Consider the following 15451-nt stretch of genomic DNA (forward strand, 5'->3'; position numbering starts at 1 on the left):
GGAGTATCTTTAGTCGTGCGGCCTGACCACCAATTGTACATCACTGCTCCTTTTATGAATCTGGTTGACAGCAGTGATGACGGGGCTGAGACCAAAGCTTATGTACATTTATGCAACTACTTATTTGAGTTTTATAAAGAGATAAACGTTAGTCGTCCATTGTCTTCTCTTTCCCACAGAGACAATCCACATCTGGTTCCAGATATTTATTGCAGACCCACAAAATTGTGTAGTGTGTAAGTACATATTTTAGACAAAGTATTCAACACAAAGTAAAAGAACGGTTATTTAAATATAAAGACATCTGAAATCTCAAATAAGGCCATTAAATATACAAGCTGTACTTCATCAATGAGCCAATCTATTAAGTCAACACCAACAGCAATTGTACTGAATATAATATCCATGCTGCCACACACGTTATCTGCCAACAGCCTGATTTTTTTCAAAGGCATTATGTAAGGAATGGGTTGGTACAAAAATATGGATAATTACTGTACATCATCTTTGGTAAAAAGTAATCAAGGCCAAATTTCATTTACTGACAGAAATATAGTTGTTCAAAAACTTCCAAGTATCACTATTCTTAAGATGCTTTTCCAAAAACGTAACCATGCATTCATGTACCAAATGTTCATGTTCCAAATTCTGCATGAGACACAATGAGCAACCGCTCAGTCCTGATCAATTTAAATACTAAATGCTATCTGTATATTGACATTTCAGATTCCTTTCACCCACATGTAATACACAGTATCCAACGAGAATATAGAAACAAATCTTGTGAATAAACTATACATATTTAAGACACCAATTCTGTCCATAACTGAACATGTATTCAACTGCAGCACAGGCACAGTCCACCTGCTGAGGGTGTGTTGACTGGAGAACTGCCCCCGCCAGTTAGCAGCAGTCAAGTTCAACCAAAACCGGGACTGCGATCATAGACGTCATATGGTAAGCTGACTCACAAGGTTAGAAAGGGAGCTGACGCTTTCCCTTAGTTTAGAGTCTTCTTCCTGTCCCAGTGACACTCCGGCCAAGCGCGTGGAACCGTTTGATCCGATGATGCACGGCAAGCTGAGGAACACCTCTGCACCTATGCCACCCCAGCCCTAAAGCAAACAGAGAATGCAGATGAACATCTTCTATAATCAAATTGCAATGAAAACCTTTAAAAAATACCTGAATACATGTCCTCTACGCAAAAGGCACAAGATACAGTTTAATTCCATCTCCTAAGCTTAACTTTCAGTTGCTTTACTGATGTCACGGTCTTAAAGTGCTCATATTATGCTAATTTTCAGGTTCATAATTGTATTTAGAGGTTGTACCAGAATAGGTTTATGTGGTTTAATTTTCATACAACAGCATATTTTTGTTGTATTGCACGTTGCTGCAGCTCCTCTTTTCACCCTGTGTGTTGAGCTCTCTGTTTTAGCTACAGAGTGAGACATCTCACTTCTGTTCCATCTTTGTTGGGAGTCGCACAGACGCAGTAGCTAGGACTACTAGCCAGTCAGAAGCACAGTATGAGGGCGTGCCACGCTAGCAGCTAGGCGAGCATTATAACGTGTTACAAAGTGACGAGCGTCCGTCACGGAAGTAAAGGCTGGACTACAATAGAGCTGTTTGGAGCAGTTTGTGAACAGTGTTTTCTGTTGGAGATGGTAAGTCCCTTTGGGGTGGACTTTGGGCTTTTTCACTTTGTAAACCTATAACATGCACAAAAAAGATATAGAACACAAAGGAAAGGGGAAAAGCCAAAAAGCATAATATGAGCACTTTAACACCTCACAATTACAGTTTGATGATTTCACTGACACCCTTACGACTGTGGATGAGATAACTTCACCTCGGTGTCAAGCACTGAGGCGACTGACTTCATACACTTAAGGCCCTGACACACCAACCTGTTAACGGTCGGTCGGACAGTCTGGCGAAGTCAGTGACTTTGTTTGGTGTGTTCCGTGCCGTCGTCCGTCGGAGGGGCTGTCGGCCTTCATTTTGGCCGACCTGACTTGCTGTGTCGGAGGGCAGGCAGTCGGACTCAATCCACCAATCTGATTAGTGGAGTGCTAACCCGGAAATGACGGTCGGGATGAGCGTGACTAAGCCTCTCAAAATCTGACGAAAATCTTTTAAACTGACCTTTGACGATCTGAAATGAAGACAGATTCAGCAACTGCATGGCCTATTTCTCGCTTAAAATGTTTTCAGAAACGCGTGAACTATCTTCATAAAATATGAGATCGTATTCAGAACGAGCCGCCATTATGCCCGGTTGAAAAATCCGGGAGCAGCCAGACCCACGTGACGCGTTCGTCCAATCAGCTGCCGGTTTTCATTTTTTTGGGTGACAATACAGACTAGCGCCGCCTGCTGTTATGGAGACTTATTACGTCTCGTGCATGCGCAGAACGTACACTCAAATCGGCGTCGCTTCGGTGTGTTCTGAGGCACTTTTTGGACCTCGGGGCCGACGGTCGGCCTTTGGGTTGGTGTGTCAGGGGCTTTAGGGAAACACATAACACATGATGATAGCGAGGCCGACAGCGAGAATGATCTTTTTGTTTTGATACGAGACACTCGGGGGTTCTACCTGAGCCAGCGTGGAGACAGAGTGGGTCTTCATCTTATCTGTCAGGATGCTGTTTGTGATGTCAGCGATGGACAGACCCACAGACCACGACCGCTGGCCTCTATTCTTCATCATCTCAAACGCTCTACAAGCACAGAAAAGAAATTGTACTTTGTAGGTTTTTAAAATTTGAATACAAAAAAAAATACATAATTTGGTCAAGCATGATCAAGGAGAGAGGTACCTGTGTTGTTACAATTTCTAACCCTAATCTAATTCTCTAAATCCCTAACGCTTCGTTAAACTGTGTCCACAATTTTGGATCAAGTTGACTCATCTACAAATTGTAAATTCTTCACACATACAGTACTAATTTGTGCCAGTACCTGTCTAACAATGGTTTCGTAGCACTGGATCCTGCTGCGATCTCGTGCTGCGCACTGGAGCTCAGCCCGGTGTTACTCATCACAGCAACTGCAAGACAAAAACATTGATGAGCTGAATCATGTGCGTCATTCACTAAAGGGCCTTCACAAAGACTTATCGAGAATGGAAAGAACATATGAGATTAGCAGGTAGTGCAGCATTGCTGGTTATAACAAAACAGAACAACAAATAAAAAGGCAGATGACAAACAATAAATGAAGGGGATCTGTCTAATGACAATTAATGCATGCAACTATTAAACTCAGTGCCGTTATTAGACCCTTTTTAGGGGCGCTCAAGCCCCCCATAAATTTCATCTCAGCCCCCCTTAAAAATTATAATAATAAAAAAACAAATTATTATATAATCAATTTTAGTGCTTCAAGTTAGTTTGCAAACTTATCGGTTAGTAACAGAGGGCAAACAATTACAGGTTCAAAGAAACAGGTTTAATATCCTGCTATGCTATGCACCTGTAACCCAGTCGAGGAATGTTTTATTTTCTATTTATTTATTGTTTACACCTCATTATCATTATATTTGATTCTGGTAGTCCATAAAGGGACTTTCGTAATTTTTTTCTTCTTCAGATGTTCAATATTTTGCATTTATCTTACACTGTTGTAATAATAAATACATATATTCATTGTTATCCAGTGAAATGACTGCTTTAGCAGGTCTGTATCCGCAAGGCACTGTATCCGTGTCACATTCTCATTAGGGGCTGAGCCCCCTTAAAGGTCGGATCCTAGAATCGGCCTTGATTAAACTGGTCCTTTCGGGCTCACCTTTGTTGTCTGAAAGTTCTCCTATGACCCAGGCTGGTCTGTGAGTGTTCAAGTTAATATCCAGGATGTGACTGAGTCGCGCAGAGTCCAGGTTACACCCTGCTCCGATCACCCGCGTTGGAGGCAGGCAACTCTGCCTCCAGGCAACATGGCTCATGATGTCCACTGGCATTTGGGCGAAAAAAAATTAAAAAAAAGACAGAGTTGATGATATAAAAAAAAAAAACAACAACAATTGAATGAAGCCCCTTCTTTAGAGGGGAGTGTATTTTTCTCCAACACCAACCTGGTTGTGAAGCGATGAGCATTACTGCGTTGGGGCTGAGACGTGCCAGATTTGGGATGATTCCTCTGTACAAGTCCACATTAGTCTGAACCACGGTCAGGTACGACTGCTCACTGCTCCATGCGTTCGCGGTCACCACGACAACCGTGGAGCCTGCAGAGGCTGACAAATCTAACAAAGGAGAATTATCAGTAGTTAACTCCTACACACGTCTAACAGCAAACCTTGTACTTCAACGTTTTTTTTTAAGCCAAGGACCCCTTAACTAAAAGAGAGACAGAGCAGGGACCCCCGACAACATATACAGTATTGTACAAACTTAAGTTGTGTATTAAACTGGGCCTACAATAATGTGTAGGGCGGCCTAAAGCCTTTATCCGTACCTTTTTAGTGAATAGAATACTAAGCTATTAAAACAATAATTGTTGGCATGATTTTGTAAATCATGTTTTTAATGGTGAACATACATGTGGCATCTGTGGATGGCTCCCTTAGTGACTACCTTACCTACAGGCCAGTAAGCATATCAAAAATGGTTGTTTTTTACACTGATAACCTGATCTATATGCTAATAATATGTTTGGATTCACGTTAAGACGTTTTCATTTTTTGAAAAAAATCATCAATAATTCACAATAATTTGGGTTTATCTGTGTTTTTTGCCCCAGTGGCAGCGCGGCCTGGAAGGCACTAGAATGAGGCACTGGTTATGGTTATGGTTAGGGTTAGGGTTAGGTGCCTTGAAGGCAGCGGTCGCAGCGCTGCCTGGAAGGAGACGTTGGGGGCAAAAAACACCATCGAGCATCATTTAGTGGCCCCCCTGCAGTAACTCTGAGGACCCCCTAGGGGTCCCGGACCCCCTGTTGAAGATCCCTGTTGTAGAGAAACAGCCAAAGCTCAGAGAATTGTTTCAAGCCACAGACACTGTGTTAAGTCTCCATTAATAGCCAATGGATGCATTGTTTTCTGTTATCGCCTCTGACAGGTCAAAGTTCAATGTCCGCTACAGAACTGCAGCTGGTTGGAATTCAGTGACTGCCTGCTGTCATAGAGGCGAGTCATCAAGGAGAGTCTCTAAGCACAATGCCAGCGTGCTCCCTTTTTCGAAACAATCTGACATCAGCGATGACTCAGCCAAGAGGCACGTTTAACATTACTGTGTGACGCGCAGAAAGTTGACATACCTCTGGATACCTCAACCTTGGGCAGACTGAAAATCTCTAGATCTGTACTGCCGCCCTTGGTGGAACTCTCAGCGACGTCAATGAACACGAGTTTGTCCACTTTACACTGTATGAAAATGAGAACAGAAATGTGCACTGTCAGCGCCAGAATATGAGACTTTGACATTTTTAATTCAAGTGGACATATTGTGTAAAAGCTCAACCTTCGATAGAATGCTCATCACGGATGCCATTCCTAAATCTCCTCCCCCGATAACTGAGACTTTGTTAATGGATTGATCATGAAGTCTGCTTCCACCTGAAATAGACACGAGTTACGCTAACGATAACACACAATCATCTGATTATTGAAAGGTGAAGCTGCATATCGAAAATTAAGCACCATCATTGATCTGTAGATTAGAAACAAAAGCCAGGAGCTCATGGGGGTCTTTATTGTCTGCTGTGTTCTTTGCGGACAGTGGAGGATCCTCCTCAAACTTGGCAATCATCTCAGTCAGAAGACCAACCACGGATGACTTGGGCTGTTACAGAGCAACAACAACAACAAAAAACACAGCAGCAAGACTGATGAGAACACCTCGAGAGCCTCTTCAATGCAATTTTTAAAAGTTCATGCAGAAAGTATAACATCTTACATAATCCCAGTTGTGCAACCCCGGCAGGTGGATCCGTCCTCCTCCGTCAACATGCTTGCCCTCTCTGATGACCATGTCCGGGGTTGGTCTCAGGAGGCATATAGGAGGAGTGAAGGGGAATGAGTCCATCAGCCACAGCTGGATGGGGAAGTTGTAGGAGCGGCCTTAAGATAGAGAAGGCTGGCATTAGTTCCCACTGACATGATAAGTCCATTTCTCCCAGACTGAGTCTTTGTACATTTCTAGTGATAGGTCCGCCTTTACCTTCATACTTGACAGGGATGTTACCAATTAATTTCAGGAGATCTTTTTGGGTGCCGTCACTAAATGCTGAAATAGACAACACGAGCTGTCGGTTATCCGCGATAAAACAGATGTGATGTATGTAGAGAGCTACAAAAGATGAATGAAGTATGATTCCCAAGAAAAACTCACTGTATGTGCCTGTGAATGGTTGTATCCCAGGGTAGCCTCGATGGATCTTCTGCAGCTCCTCAACAGCAACATCATGGAATTTGTACTAATATCCGGGGGTAAAAAGACAAGACTCGTTTGTGGTTGCTGAGATGAAGGTGTATATACAGTACATGAATGTATGTATACATGTATGTATGTATACGTGTCTGGACAGTAAAATTTGCAATTTTGCTAATTGGAACACCGGGAGATGGAAAAACCTACAGATTCACCCCACCCATTTTTAAACAGTTCTAATTTCCTTCTGACATGGATTCATTTTTTTTTTTTGGAGTTTTTAATTTTACTTAATTATCAAAATTAAGATTCATCAAATCAATCAAGGTTCAGTAGACTACAACCACACACGATTGCATCACATGGTCAGTCCATACCAGACCTTTGTAATCACTTCACAAATTAACTCTTTACATTTCTGTGAGTGATTTTTATGTATGTGAGATATATGTGTGTTTGTGTTATGGTTGTCTAAGCTACTGGATGCCTACAATTTCCTTCGGGATGAAGTCTCTCTCTCTCTCTCATAAATCATTCATGATTGCATTAAGATTTATGCTGCTTCCCATCGTGAGCTGCCCTGTACGCTGGTCAGTGGGCATCAATGGGTTTGTTTCGAAAAACTGCTATCTAGCGGTTAGTCTTCGCCTTGTGTCATCTTCCTGTTATTCCCATGGTTGTTTCTCCAGTACATGTAAGCAGGGTTCAAAATTAGCAGTTTACCAGCCAAATGCTGGTGAAAAATGCAAGTGGCTGGTAGATTTGATTCACTCACCAGCCAAAAAAACCTGATGGTAATCAATTGAGTGGCTGGTAATATTTGAACATTCACTAGCCATTTGGCTGGTGGACGAAAAAGTTAATTTTGAAGCCTGCATGTAAGTAACCGAGCTGGTTCTGCCAGTTGGTGAAGGCTGTCCGCAGCTTACATGTATTAACGTTAGCCTGCTGTGCTAGCCGGCACTGATACGTAAACAGTTTACGTTTAAAACACTTTCCAAAGCTGTTCATCTGGTAAATAACTAACCTTGGAGAGGATCCGCTGTATTTTCTCTGAACGGAGATCCATCTAATAAGTACAACAATCAAAAGCACTTCTTTTTGATTTAACCCTCTTGACGGCTGACTTCAACTTTAGCTATATAAAAAAAGAAAAAAAAAAACTTCCGCAAACTTTGTTTGAGTGCGACACGACAGGGCCCACCCACTTGGCAAGTCAGGTACGGCAAGCGAAGTGGGAAGAAAAGGCACGCACAATTTCCTTTCTAAACCTTCTCTGCTACAAAATACCTGATGCTAACGTTAACGCTGCTGCTCACAGTCTTAATGCTACAAACATCAACAGTCCTTTCACAAAATAAATAGCTTTTTTTAAAAATAATATTCCACACAATTTATGGCAAGACAATATTTCATATTCCATTGCTTTAAGCAAAAATCATACCATTTTCTACAAGTAACATTTGTAGTAGCACCCAAGTTTTGTATATATTACTAAGATTGTCATACTCTGAGAAAACATTTGACATAAAACTAGACAAATAAAAGCCTTTAAGCAATAATTTCTCTCCAACTCCCTTTAAAGAGAAACACAACACATCCAGTGGTAATGTTTTCTGCATATTCAATTGACTTTGCAATCAGAGTTTGTATAGAGAAATATGCAACATCTGCTGAAAAAGCATTTTTATCAACACTTGCCATCCAAAAAAAAAAATATATATCACACTCCTCCGTACATATAGTCCTCTTCGCAACTCAGTTCCTTTTTAAGAAAACCTTGCAAATAAATAATGCCAGAATGATTTGTGCATATTTTGTCTTCTTCGACTAACATTCTTCTCTTCCCCTCCGTCATGTGTCACTCCACTCAGTTTTTGTCCCAACATAAGGAGAGATGCAGAGAAAAAGCTACAGAGGCAACAGAGGTGGACACAGTCACTGGGCTTCATGGCAGACCCCGTCCCGCATTACAGGACACTGTTTTTTTGTTTGTTTTTTTTCATCTTCAACGACAAAGGGGCTTTAGTTCTTTCTTTTCCTCTTGGCATCTTGCCTTTTCAGCTCGTCTTGCTCTCTTTTCTCCTCCTCCAGATCTTCCTGTACAGCCATTCGCAGGCTAAAGTAGCAAAGCACAGGGACACATAATAACAAATAACGTTATATAAAAAAAGGGGATACATTTTACAGCTCTCTGTACAAAAAGTGCATATGTATAGTTAATAGGGGTGTCACGATTCTCCAAATCCACGATTCGATTTGACTTTTGATTTTAAGGTCACGATTTAATTTTTTTGTCTTCAATTTAAACTTCTTTTTTTCAGCAGTGACTGCAATGCCACAATAAGTGCCACTAGATGGCATTAGGGTACTTTACAAAAACAGTTTGAGTTTCTCAAAATTAACGAAGTGATAATGAATGCACCATTAGTTTAACAACATGCACATGAATGCACCATGGAGTCCATGTTTTACCTTCGTTGTGAGTTCCTCAAAGTTAAAAAAAAAAGTGCAATTTAATGCACCATTAGTTTAACAACATGCACATGATTGCACCATGGAGTCCATGTTTTACCTTCATTGTGAGTTTCTCAAAATTAACGAAGTGCAACTGAATGCACCATTAGTTTACCAAGATGCACATGAATGCACAAAGGAGTCCGTATGACCCCACATGCTTTACCTACGTTGTTTGTTTCCATAACTCACTTGCCACACCGGTGACTTCAGGAGGATATCCTTGTTCTGCTGTATCTCCGTTATCTCGCACCACGGCCATATATGTATGAAAAGGCAAGCTGCAGGCTCGCGATAAGCTAACGTTACCCTGTGTATTTAGCTGCATGCTACCAGCCAGTAAGCTACGCTGTGTCTGTTGTTTATTTCTGCGGACGTGGCAAGTAGGCGGGGGTGGAGAGAAAAAAAAATACTTGAAATCAAAAGCAGGATCTGCAATTCCTGCTTTTGATTTCGATAGTTGAAATCAAAAAGCTAATTTCAAACAACTTTCAATTTAAAATCCAATCGTGACACCCCTTGGTTAAGGGCGGCGAGGTTTATTTTCGACTTACCTCCTGGCCTCCTCTTTTTGCAAATCTTTCCAGCTGCTCTCCATGAATTTAAGCGCATAGTCACTCTCATCCTTGTATCTGAGGAGGTTAAAAGCAAATAAGGTCTTCTCATATAGAATTCACAATACAGTAAAATGACTTGAAACCTGAATATTTGAGGACACCGCTTACTTGTTACGATCGTAGCCGAAGATTTCCTTAATGTGCCTGGAAATGTCATCTTGCCCGTCATCTCCATCATCAATAAAATCGTCCATTTCTGGGTCATACTCATCTTCCTCATCCTCGTATTTCCTCTTGTATGCAGAGGTGATAGGTCCCAACATTGTACCTGGATAATAAATACAGAAATTAATTTCCAGTATGGGTATCGACCAGACACAAATACAAAACATACTACATAAAGCGGACATTTGGTCTTGCTCGGGGACGTTTTGACAATTATTGAGTTTACAAAACTCAATTTCACGTTACATGGTTAATGACATTGAAAGTATGTTTTGTTTATCTGTGTTGGAAAGATAGCTGCTCTCTGACCCAGGAATAACAACAAAGGCGGCGGAGTGTTGCTGACGCACTTCATTCAGTCTGGCAAACAAACTCTTTGCCCTGTAATACTGATTGTGTTGTTTCAGGCTGTTTGTTACATTCTATTATACGATATTACATCAAAACATGCATTGCATGCATCGTTGGACAAAGTTCATTGTAAAGTCTTGATATTGGGGTTTGTGTGTTATGAGCTGAAATGAAATGCTTAGTGTCTCTATTGTGTATACAATAAAAATTGGTACAGTGCACTATGTATGAGCTGTGAATACATATGGAAAACATATCCATTTTCATACCTTGTTCTTGTTTTGCCATGTGTAAAAATGGAATTTCACACAATATTATTGCCGTTATTACATTTCACATAAAACAATAAACTTTCAGCACTCTTTGTTTTGCTCGAGTGACCATAGAAAATATGTTGCTATGAAAGCATGTAGAGTGAAGGTGATACTATCTGATAGTATCAAGTGATTTCCCTAAAACAGAAAGTTGCAGTGCCCAACAACGTGCTTGAGCAAGACAAACTTAGATGCTCTCCTTTATGTTGCCCTGGTTAAGAGCATACATTAAATTTAGGCGAGTAGAAAGGGGCTTACAAAAAGGCTTTTTTTTACTCCACCTACTGCACTGCTTTGATTTGAACCCATTTGGCAAAGCACATTTGCCTAAGTCAGTCTTCGTCTTTATTAGTTTGTATCCTTATTACGTTAACCTTAATGGTATTTTAGTTTCAGCAATAATACTGTTAATGTCCGTTTTATCCTTGTTAGTATCTTTTTTCTGGACGGACTTTAACACAGCGTAATACTGTATTGACATGTGCCCCATAAGTTGAGGTTTCTACAACTGAAACGTGTACTCAAAGTTAACAATTAACAAGGCCAGTTGGTTGGTAATATCACACCATTATACTCCCTCTGGTTCTTACCTGGTGGTCTGTTCATCATAGGTCTCTGTGGCATCCCTGGTCTCTGTGGCATCCCTGGTCTCTGTGGCATCCCTGGTCTCTGTGGCATCCCTGGTCTCTGTAGCACGCCTGGCCGAGGAGGGACTCCTGGTCTGGGTCCACCAAAATTCTTGGATGAAATGGTCTCTGACACCACAGTGCACTTGGGTTTTCCAGGTCCTGATCCCATGCTGCCAGTTGGTCGTCCAGGTACTGGTCCTCCACTACCAGGCCGACCAGGTCCAATCCCTGGAGGTCGGGGTCCACCACCTCGAGGCTGACCCTGTATGCCACTCCCACCAGGCCTGGCCTGTGCTACACCACCCGCTCTAGCTTGGAGCGTGCCTCCAGGTCTTGACTGAGGTTGGCTTCCGGCCTTAGGAGGGCCGCCCGATGATGGTCTCATCACTGAATTACCACTTGGTTTTACAACCGAGTTATTTCCAGGCCTTAGTTGTTCTCCCTTTCCTGACTTGTGGCCGCCGACTATAGGTCCCTGCTTCAATGAGCTACCCTGACTGGGCCTGGTCTGTTGGGAGCTACTATGTTGAGATCGTTGGCCTGTTGCAGCTGTTCCAGGAGCCCTGGTCCCAGGAACACCTGAGGCTCTTGATGAGCTTTCTTTTTTGAGGATAAGGTCACTTGCGGTGCTGGATTTGTGACTCGACGAGGGCTTAAGGCCCCCTTGTTTGGCTGAAACCTGAGAAGACGCGGCTTTCGAAGGAACTTTACTGTTCATGGCACCAGATGAGTTAGACAAACTTGTCCTGGATCTGTCTCTATCGCTGTGAGACATCTTGGGTCTATCTTTTTCTCTGTCACTAACAGAGGGCTTGGAAGAAGACTGGCCTTTATCACTAGTCGGCGTTGGATGCAACTTCTTCCCTGACCCACTCGGAAGACTCTGCTTTTCTAAAGAGTTCTTTTGTGGTTTGCAGTTCTTCTGCTCCTTCTCAAAAGTGGGTTTTTTTATTGAACTAGTGCTAGACTGAGACTTGCTGTCTCTCTCTTTCTCTGCCTTTAAATCTCTGTCCAGCCTCCTAGCCTTGCGCTCCATCTCCAGTTCCCTTATCTCTTCAGCTGTTCTGAGCCTTTCATCTTTTTTCACTACCTTGGCTTTCACCTCAACTGGCTCAAACTGCTTCTTCTCTGCCAATTTGAGTAATTCTGCAAAGTTCATGGGAGGCGGAGCAGGCTTAGGTGGCCCACTGTTTTTTTTAGATGAGGGCTTGCTGCTGTTGCTACTGCTACTACTACTACTATTCCCAGAAGAACCTGTGGTTTTCCCGGGTCTCCGCGGTTGTGGTTCCTGCTCCGGCTCTGAATCTGTCTGTTCATACTCATAATTATCCTCATCATCCTCTGGGTCAATTGAGTTATTCCTAAATCTTTCCTCCATCGATTTATCGTCCTGCATTTCATGTTTCGATCTCCTCTTCTTAGGAAGCTCTACCACTGGAATGCCATTGTAGCCTCTGAAATTGTCCTTAGTTCTGGAAGCCATGGCTCGTGCTTTACGGTCCGACTTCAACTCAACCCTCTTTGCTAGTAGTTCCTCCTTCTGTTTCTTCATTAGAATTTCTGATAAAAAAAGGGGATACATATCAAAATAAAGAATGCATTCTGTACAATACGTATATGACTGTCAAATTGTTATTTACTTAAAGTTACCTTTCTTTTTGCTATCAGTCTTTTGCTTCTTCAAAAGCGCCTGCACAGCAGAAGAACTTACACCTTTCGACCTCGGGTCCTTTTTGGGGGGTCCAGTTTGTAAACTGTATCTCTTCTGCTAAAAGAGGGACACATAATACATGAAAATGTAGTGATTTTGAAGCAGTTACACAGATCTCTTTACTATTTGTTGTCTACTTAAATGCCTTAGTTTATAGGGAGATAAGATATCAGATATGTTGGTCTAAAGAACCCTTTTGATTGGAAATATTATATATATATATATATATATATATATATATATATATATATATATATATATATATTTAAATAAAAGACAGGCCCACAGGTCTCTGTAGACGCCTGCCTAGCATGCAGGGTCGGTAACGTCATTATCTGATCCTCTCTGACGGATGAGCTGGCACAAGATTGGCCACAAATTCCCATTTTACTGCTTTAGCCTGAGTAAATTGAGTGTAAGTGACAGTATTTAACTTACCTGTACACTGCTGAGGCCTTGGTTTTGCGAGGCGATGTCCAATATATTGTCAAAGTCCATCATTTTGGCAGCAGGTGATGCACGCTGGCTGTTTGAAATGAAGCAAGCAAGACTCAACCAGGAGTGCTAGCTAAAGCTACCGTGCTAAAGCTAACGTTAAGCGTTCAGCTTACAAACCATGTAACGTTAAGTTGGTTCGGGATTGTGCGTTACGAAATGACACTTAAATAGCTATAATGAAAAAACTTGACCAAACACTGTAGCTATAGAAAAACTGTAGCTATATCAAACAGTTAACGCTATTTTACTTTATCAGCTTACGATAAGACACGCTAGCAAAGTTAGCGTTAGCTAACCGTAGGTTTACTAACGTTAGCCAACCAAGAAGCCCGGAAAGACGAACTTTTGTGCTGATATAACACACCAAACTAAGGCCAGATCCATTCAAATATCCGCACTATTAAAGCCTATTGAGAGAGAGAAACACCACAAACTCAGCCATAATGTTAAGCCGGCTGTTTGTAACGTTAGAGAAAGCGAGGAAAATAGATTTTTCTTCTCCTCCTCCTCAATCTTCTTCTTCTTTGGGGTTTAACGGCAGCTTGTATCCCAAATGATGCACTTCTGCCATCTTCTGGAGTTAGTTAACTCCTACAGTGTCCAGTATTTTTTCTCATTCGGATGCTGACCAATTTAATACTGTTGGCAGTTGTCAGTACAGCAGATAGAGGATACAAAATCATTGAGAGCATCATTTCTGCAGTTTGCCTCAGCAAAACAGAAGTTAAGAGCAGTATTAAACAGAGACTGAAGGAACGTTGGCCAATAAGCATTAGGAGGAAGAGGGGACAGCACGGTGTCGTTCAAAGGAAACTGAAATGAGGCGTGCTGGAAGGAACGGGAGAAGAGACAATAATACTAGATTTGGACACACTGGACTCAACAGAACACTGTTCAACATACGTAAGCATACAGGTAGGCTAGATTACTGTGGACAAAACGAAACAATAGAGCATATGCTATATTGTCAGAAATATGAGGAAGAAATTAGGCATTTGATTCAAAACCTCACAAAGATAAAAGTACAGTGTGATCTAATAGGCCTATTCTAAAAAATAACTTAAGACATGAGTTTTATCAAGTATTTCAGTATCTTAGACACATTAATAGGATAGAGAAGATATGAGTGTAGTTATTTATTTATTTATTTATTTATCATTATTGGTTTTTTTTTCTTTTTAAATATTGTTCATATACAGTAATATTCTAATCCACACTCCAGACCAGTTGGTGGCGGTAATGCAACAAATCGTGGTTTGCCAACCGCCAATAAACCTCAAAGAAGAAGAAGCTGACCAATCATCTTCTGCCCATACATCCACCACAGTTTACTCCTGCTCATGTTAGCCCTAATGTTTTCATTTCTTCCACCATGTCCTTTCTCTCTGATAGATATTTCCTGCAGCTAAAAAGCTGTTCAGTTTCTGAACCTGACAAAAGCTGGTTCTAAACTGTGGTTCTAAACGTCTCTGGAAGAATTAAAGGGTCCATAGAGTTCTCCTTTGGACTCACTTGTGTGTGCTTTCGTCTTTGCGAGATTACAAAGAGTCAGTAAATGCATCAACTTTGATCAGTTTTCGGTCTTAATGTTTTGCTTAGCACAATATTACCCTGTAATACAATGTTATTAGAAAATACATATTTGGCTTAAGTGGCGCCTACTCGTTTAATGTGTGATAAGTCACGGGATGTATGGCTGCTCGATTATGGAAAAAATAATCACGATTATTTCGGTCGATATTGAAATCACGATAATTTAACACGATTAGTCGTTGACTTCTGGAAAGATGTTGCAATTATTGAACTTACAAAAACAGCACACATACAACTGTGAAATTTGCCTTCATACTTTTCTTATTGAAACTTTATTTTTTCTCTCAGAACACAATAAGAAAATAAGAGTTTACTTGCAAAACGTAATGAGCTAAATAATTGTTTTTCTCGATTATTCTGTTTGTGTGATCATTGGGAGCCGAAATCATAATCACGATAACATTTCGATTAATTGCACAGCCCTAACGGGATGTTGATATCGGTGTCGAAACGAGGATTTTTGCATAGACCTAAACGATAATACTTACATAGGCTACTAACTGGCTTCAGTGGAGTTTTAATATTACATGTAACCTATTTTTAGGCATGTGCGAGATGAGTAGACTAATATACTCGTATTGTAGGCCTACTACGGTGACACTCCATTTGCCCTCTTATCTAAAATGGCTAGAGAGGGATTAGGGTGATCTATCTTGAGAGATAGCTAGGCTACTCAGGG

General features: G+C 41.3%; 2 protein-coding genes across 4 annotated transcripts; both read right to left on the reverse strand.

The window, feature by feature from the left end:
• Positions 1–191: 191 nt before the first annotated feature.
• On the reverse strand, positions 192–7620 carry uevld (UEV and lactate/malate dehyrogenase domains). Of its 2 annotated transcripts, XM_031282799.2 has the most exons (13): positions 7538–7620; positions 7405–7505; positions 6339–6423; positions 6168–6233; positions 5904–6067; positions 5648–5789; positions 5469–5563; positions 5266–5371; positions 4082–4252; positions 3796–3960; positions 2968–3055; positions 2603–2726; positions 192–1115 (listed from the first exon to the last, which is right to left on the reverse strand). In XM_031282799.2, the coding sequence occupies exons 2-13, from the start codon at positions 7444–7446 to the stop codon at positions 951–953; spliced, it is 1413 nt and encodes a 470-aa protein (XP_031138659.2). In that variant the 5' UTR covers positions 7447–7505; positions 7538–7620; the 3' UTR covers positions 192–950. The 2 variants fall into 2 exon arrangements, with proteins under 2 accessions (XP_031138659.2, XP_035859184.1); XM_036003291.1 differs by lacking the exon at positions 2603–2726.
• A 319-nt stretch (positions 7621–7939) lies between these two features.
• On the reverse strand, positions 7940–13793 carry spty2d1 (SPT2 chromatin protein domain containing 1). Of its 2 annotated transcripts, none has more exons than XM_031282796.2 (6): positions 13120–13793; positions 12621–12735; positions 10932–12530; positions 9620–9779; positions 9449–9526; positions 7940–8496 (listed from the first exon to the last, which is right to left on the reverse strand). In XM_031282796.2, exons 1-6 carry the CDS (start codon positions 13180–13182, stop codon positions 8403–8405), a joined length of 2109 nt encoding a protein of 702 aa, XP_031138656.1. In that variant the 5' UTR covers positions 13183–13793; the 3' UTR covers positions 7940–8402. The 2 variants fall into 2 exon arrangements, with proteins under 2 accessions (XP_031138656.1, XP_031138655.1); XM_031282795.2 differs by having other exon boundaries at positions 12621–12738; positions 13120–13790.
• Positions 13794–15451: the final 1658 nt, after the last annotated feature.

This window comes from Sander lucioperca, chromosome 7, assembly GCF_008315115.2.
Source record: "Sander lucioperca isolate FBNREF2018 chromosome 7, SLUC_FBN_1.2, whole genome shotgun sequence".
NCBI classification, from domain to species: domain Eukaryota; kingdom Metazoa; phylum Chordata; class Actinopteri; order Perciformes; family Percidae; genus Sander; species Sander lucioperca.

Excerpts from the sequence above, each read along its gene's own strand:
- uevld (XM_031282799.2), bottom strand. The coding sequence starts at position 7,446 with ATGGATCTCCGTTCAGAGAAAATACAGCGGATCCTCTCCAAG. Across the intron at positions 5,372-5,468 it reads TGATGAGCATTCTATCGAAG|TGTAAAGTGGACAAACTCGT; the intron begins GTTGAGCTTTTA and ends ATTTTCATACAG. Across the intron at positions 1,116-2,602 it reads CTGTCTCCACGCTGGCTCAG|GGCTGGGGTGGCATAGGTGC; the intron begins GTAGAACCCCCG and ends TGTTTGCTTTAG.
- spty2d1 (XM_031282795.2), bottom strand. The coding sequence starts at position 13,182 with ATGATGGACTTTGACAATATATTGGACATCGCCTCGCAAAACCAAGGC. Across the intron at positions 12,739-13,119 it reads AAGGCCTCAGCAGTGTACAG|CAGAAGAGATACAGTTTACA; the intron begins GTAAGTTAAATA and ends TCCCTCTTTTAG. Across the intron at positions 12,531-12,620 it reads GACTGATAGCAAAAAGAAAG|AAATTCTAATGAAGAAACAG; the intron begins GTAACTTTAAGT and ends TTTTTTTATCAG.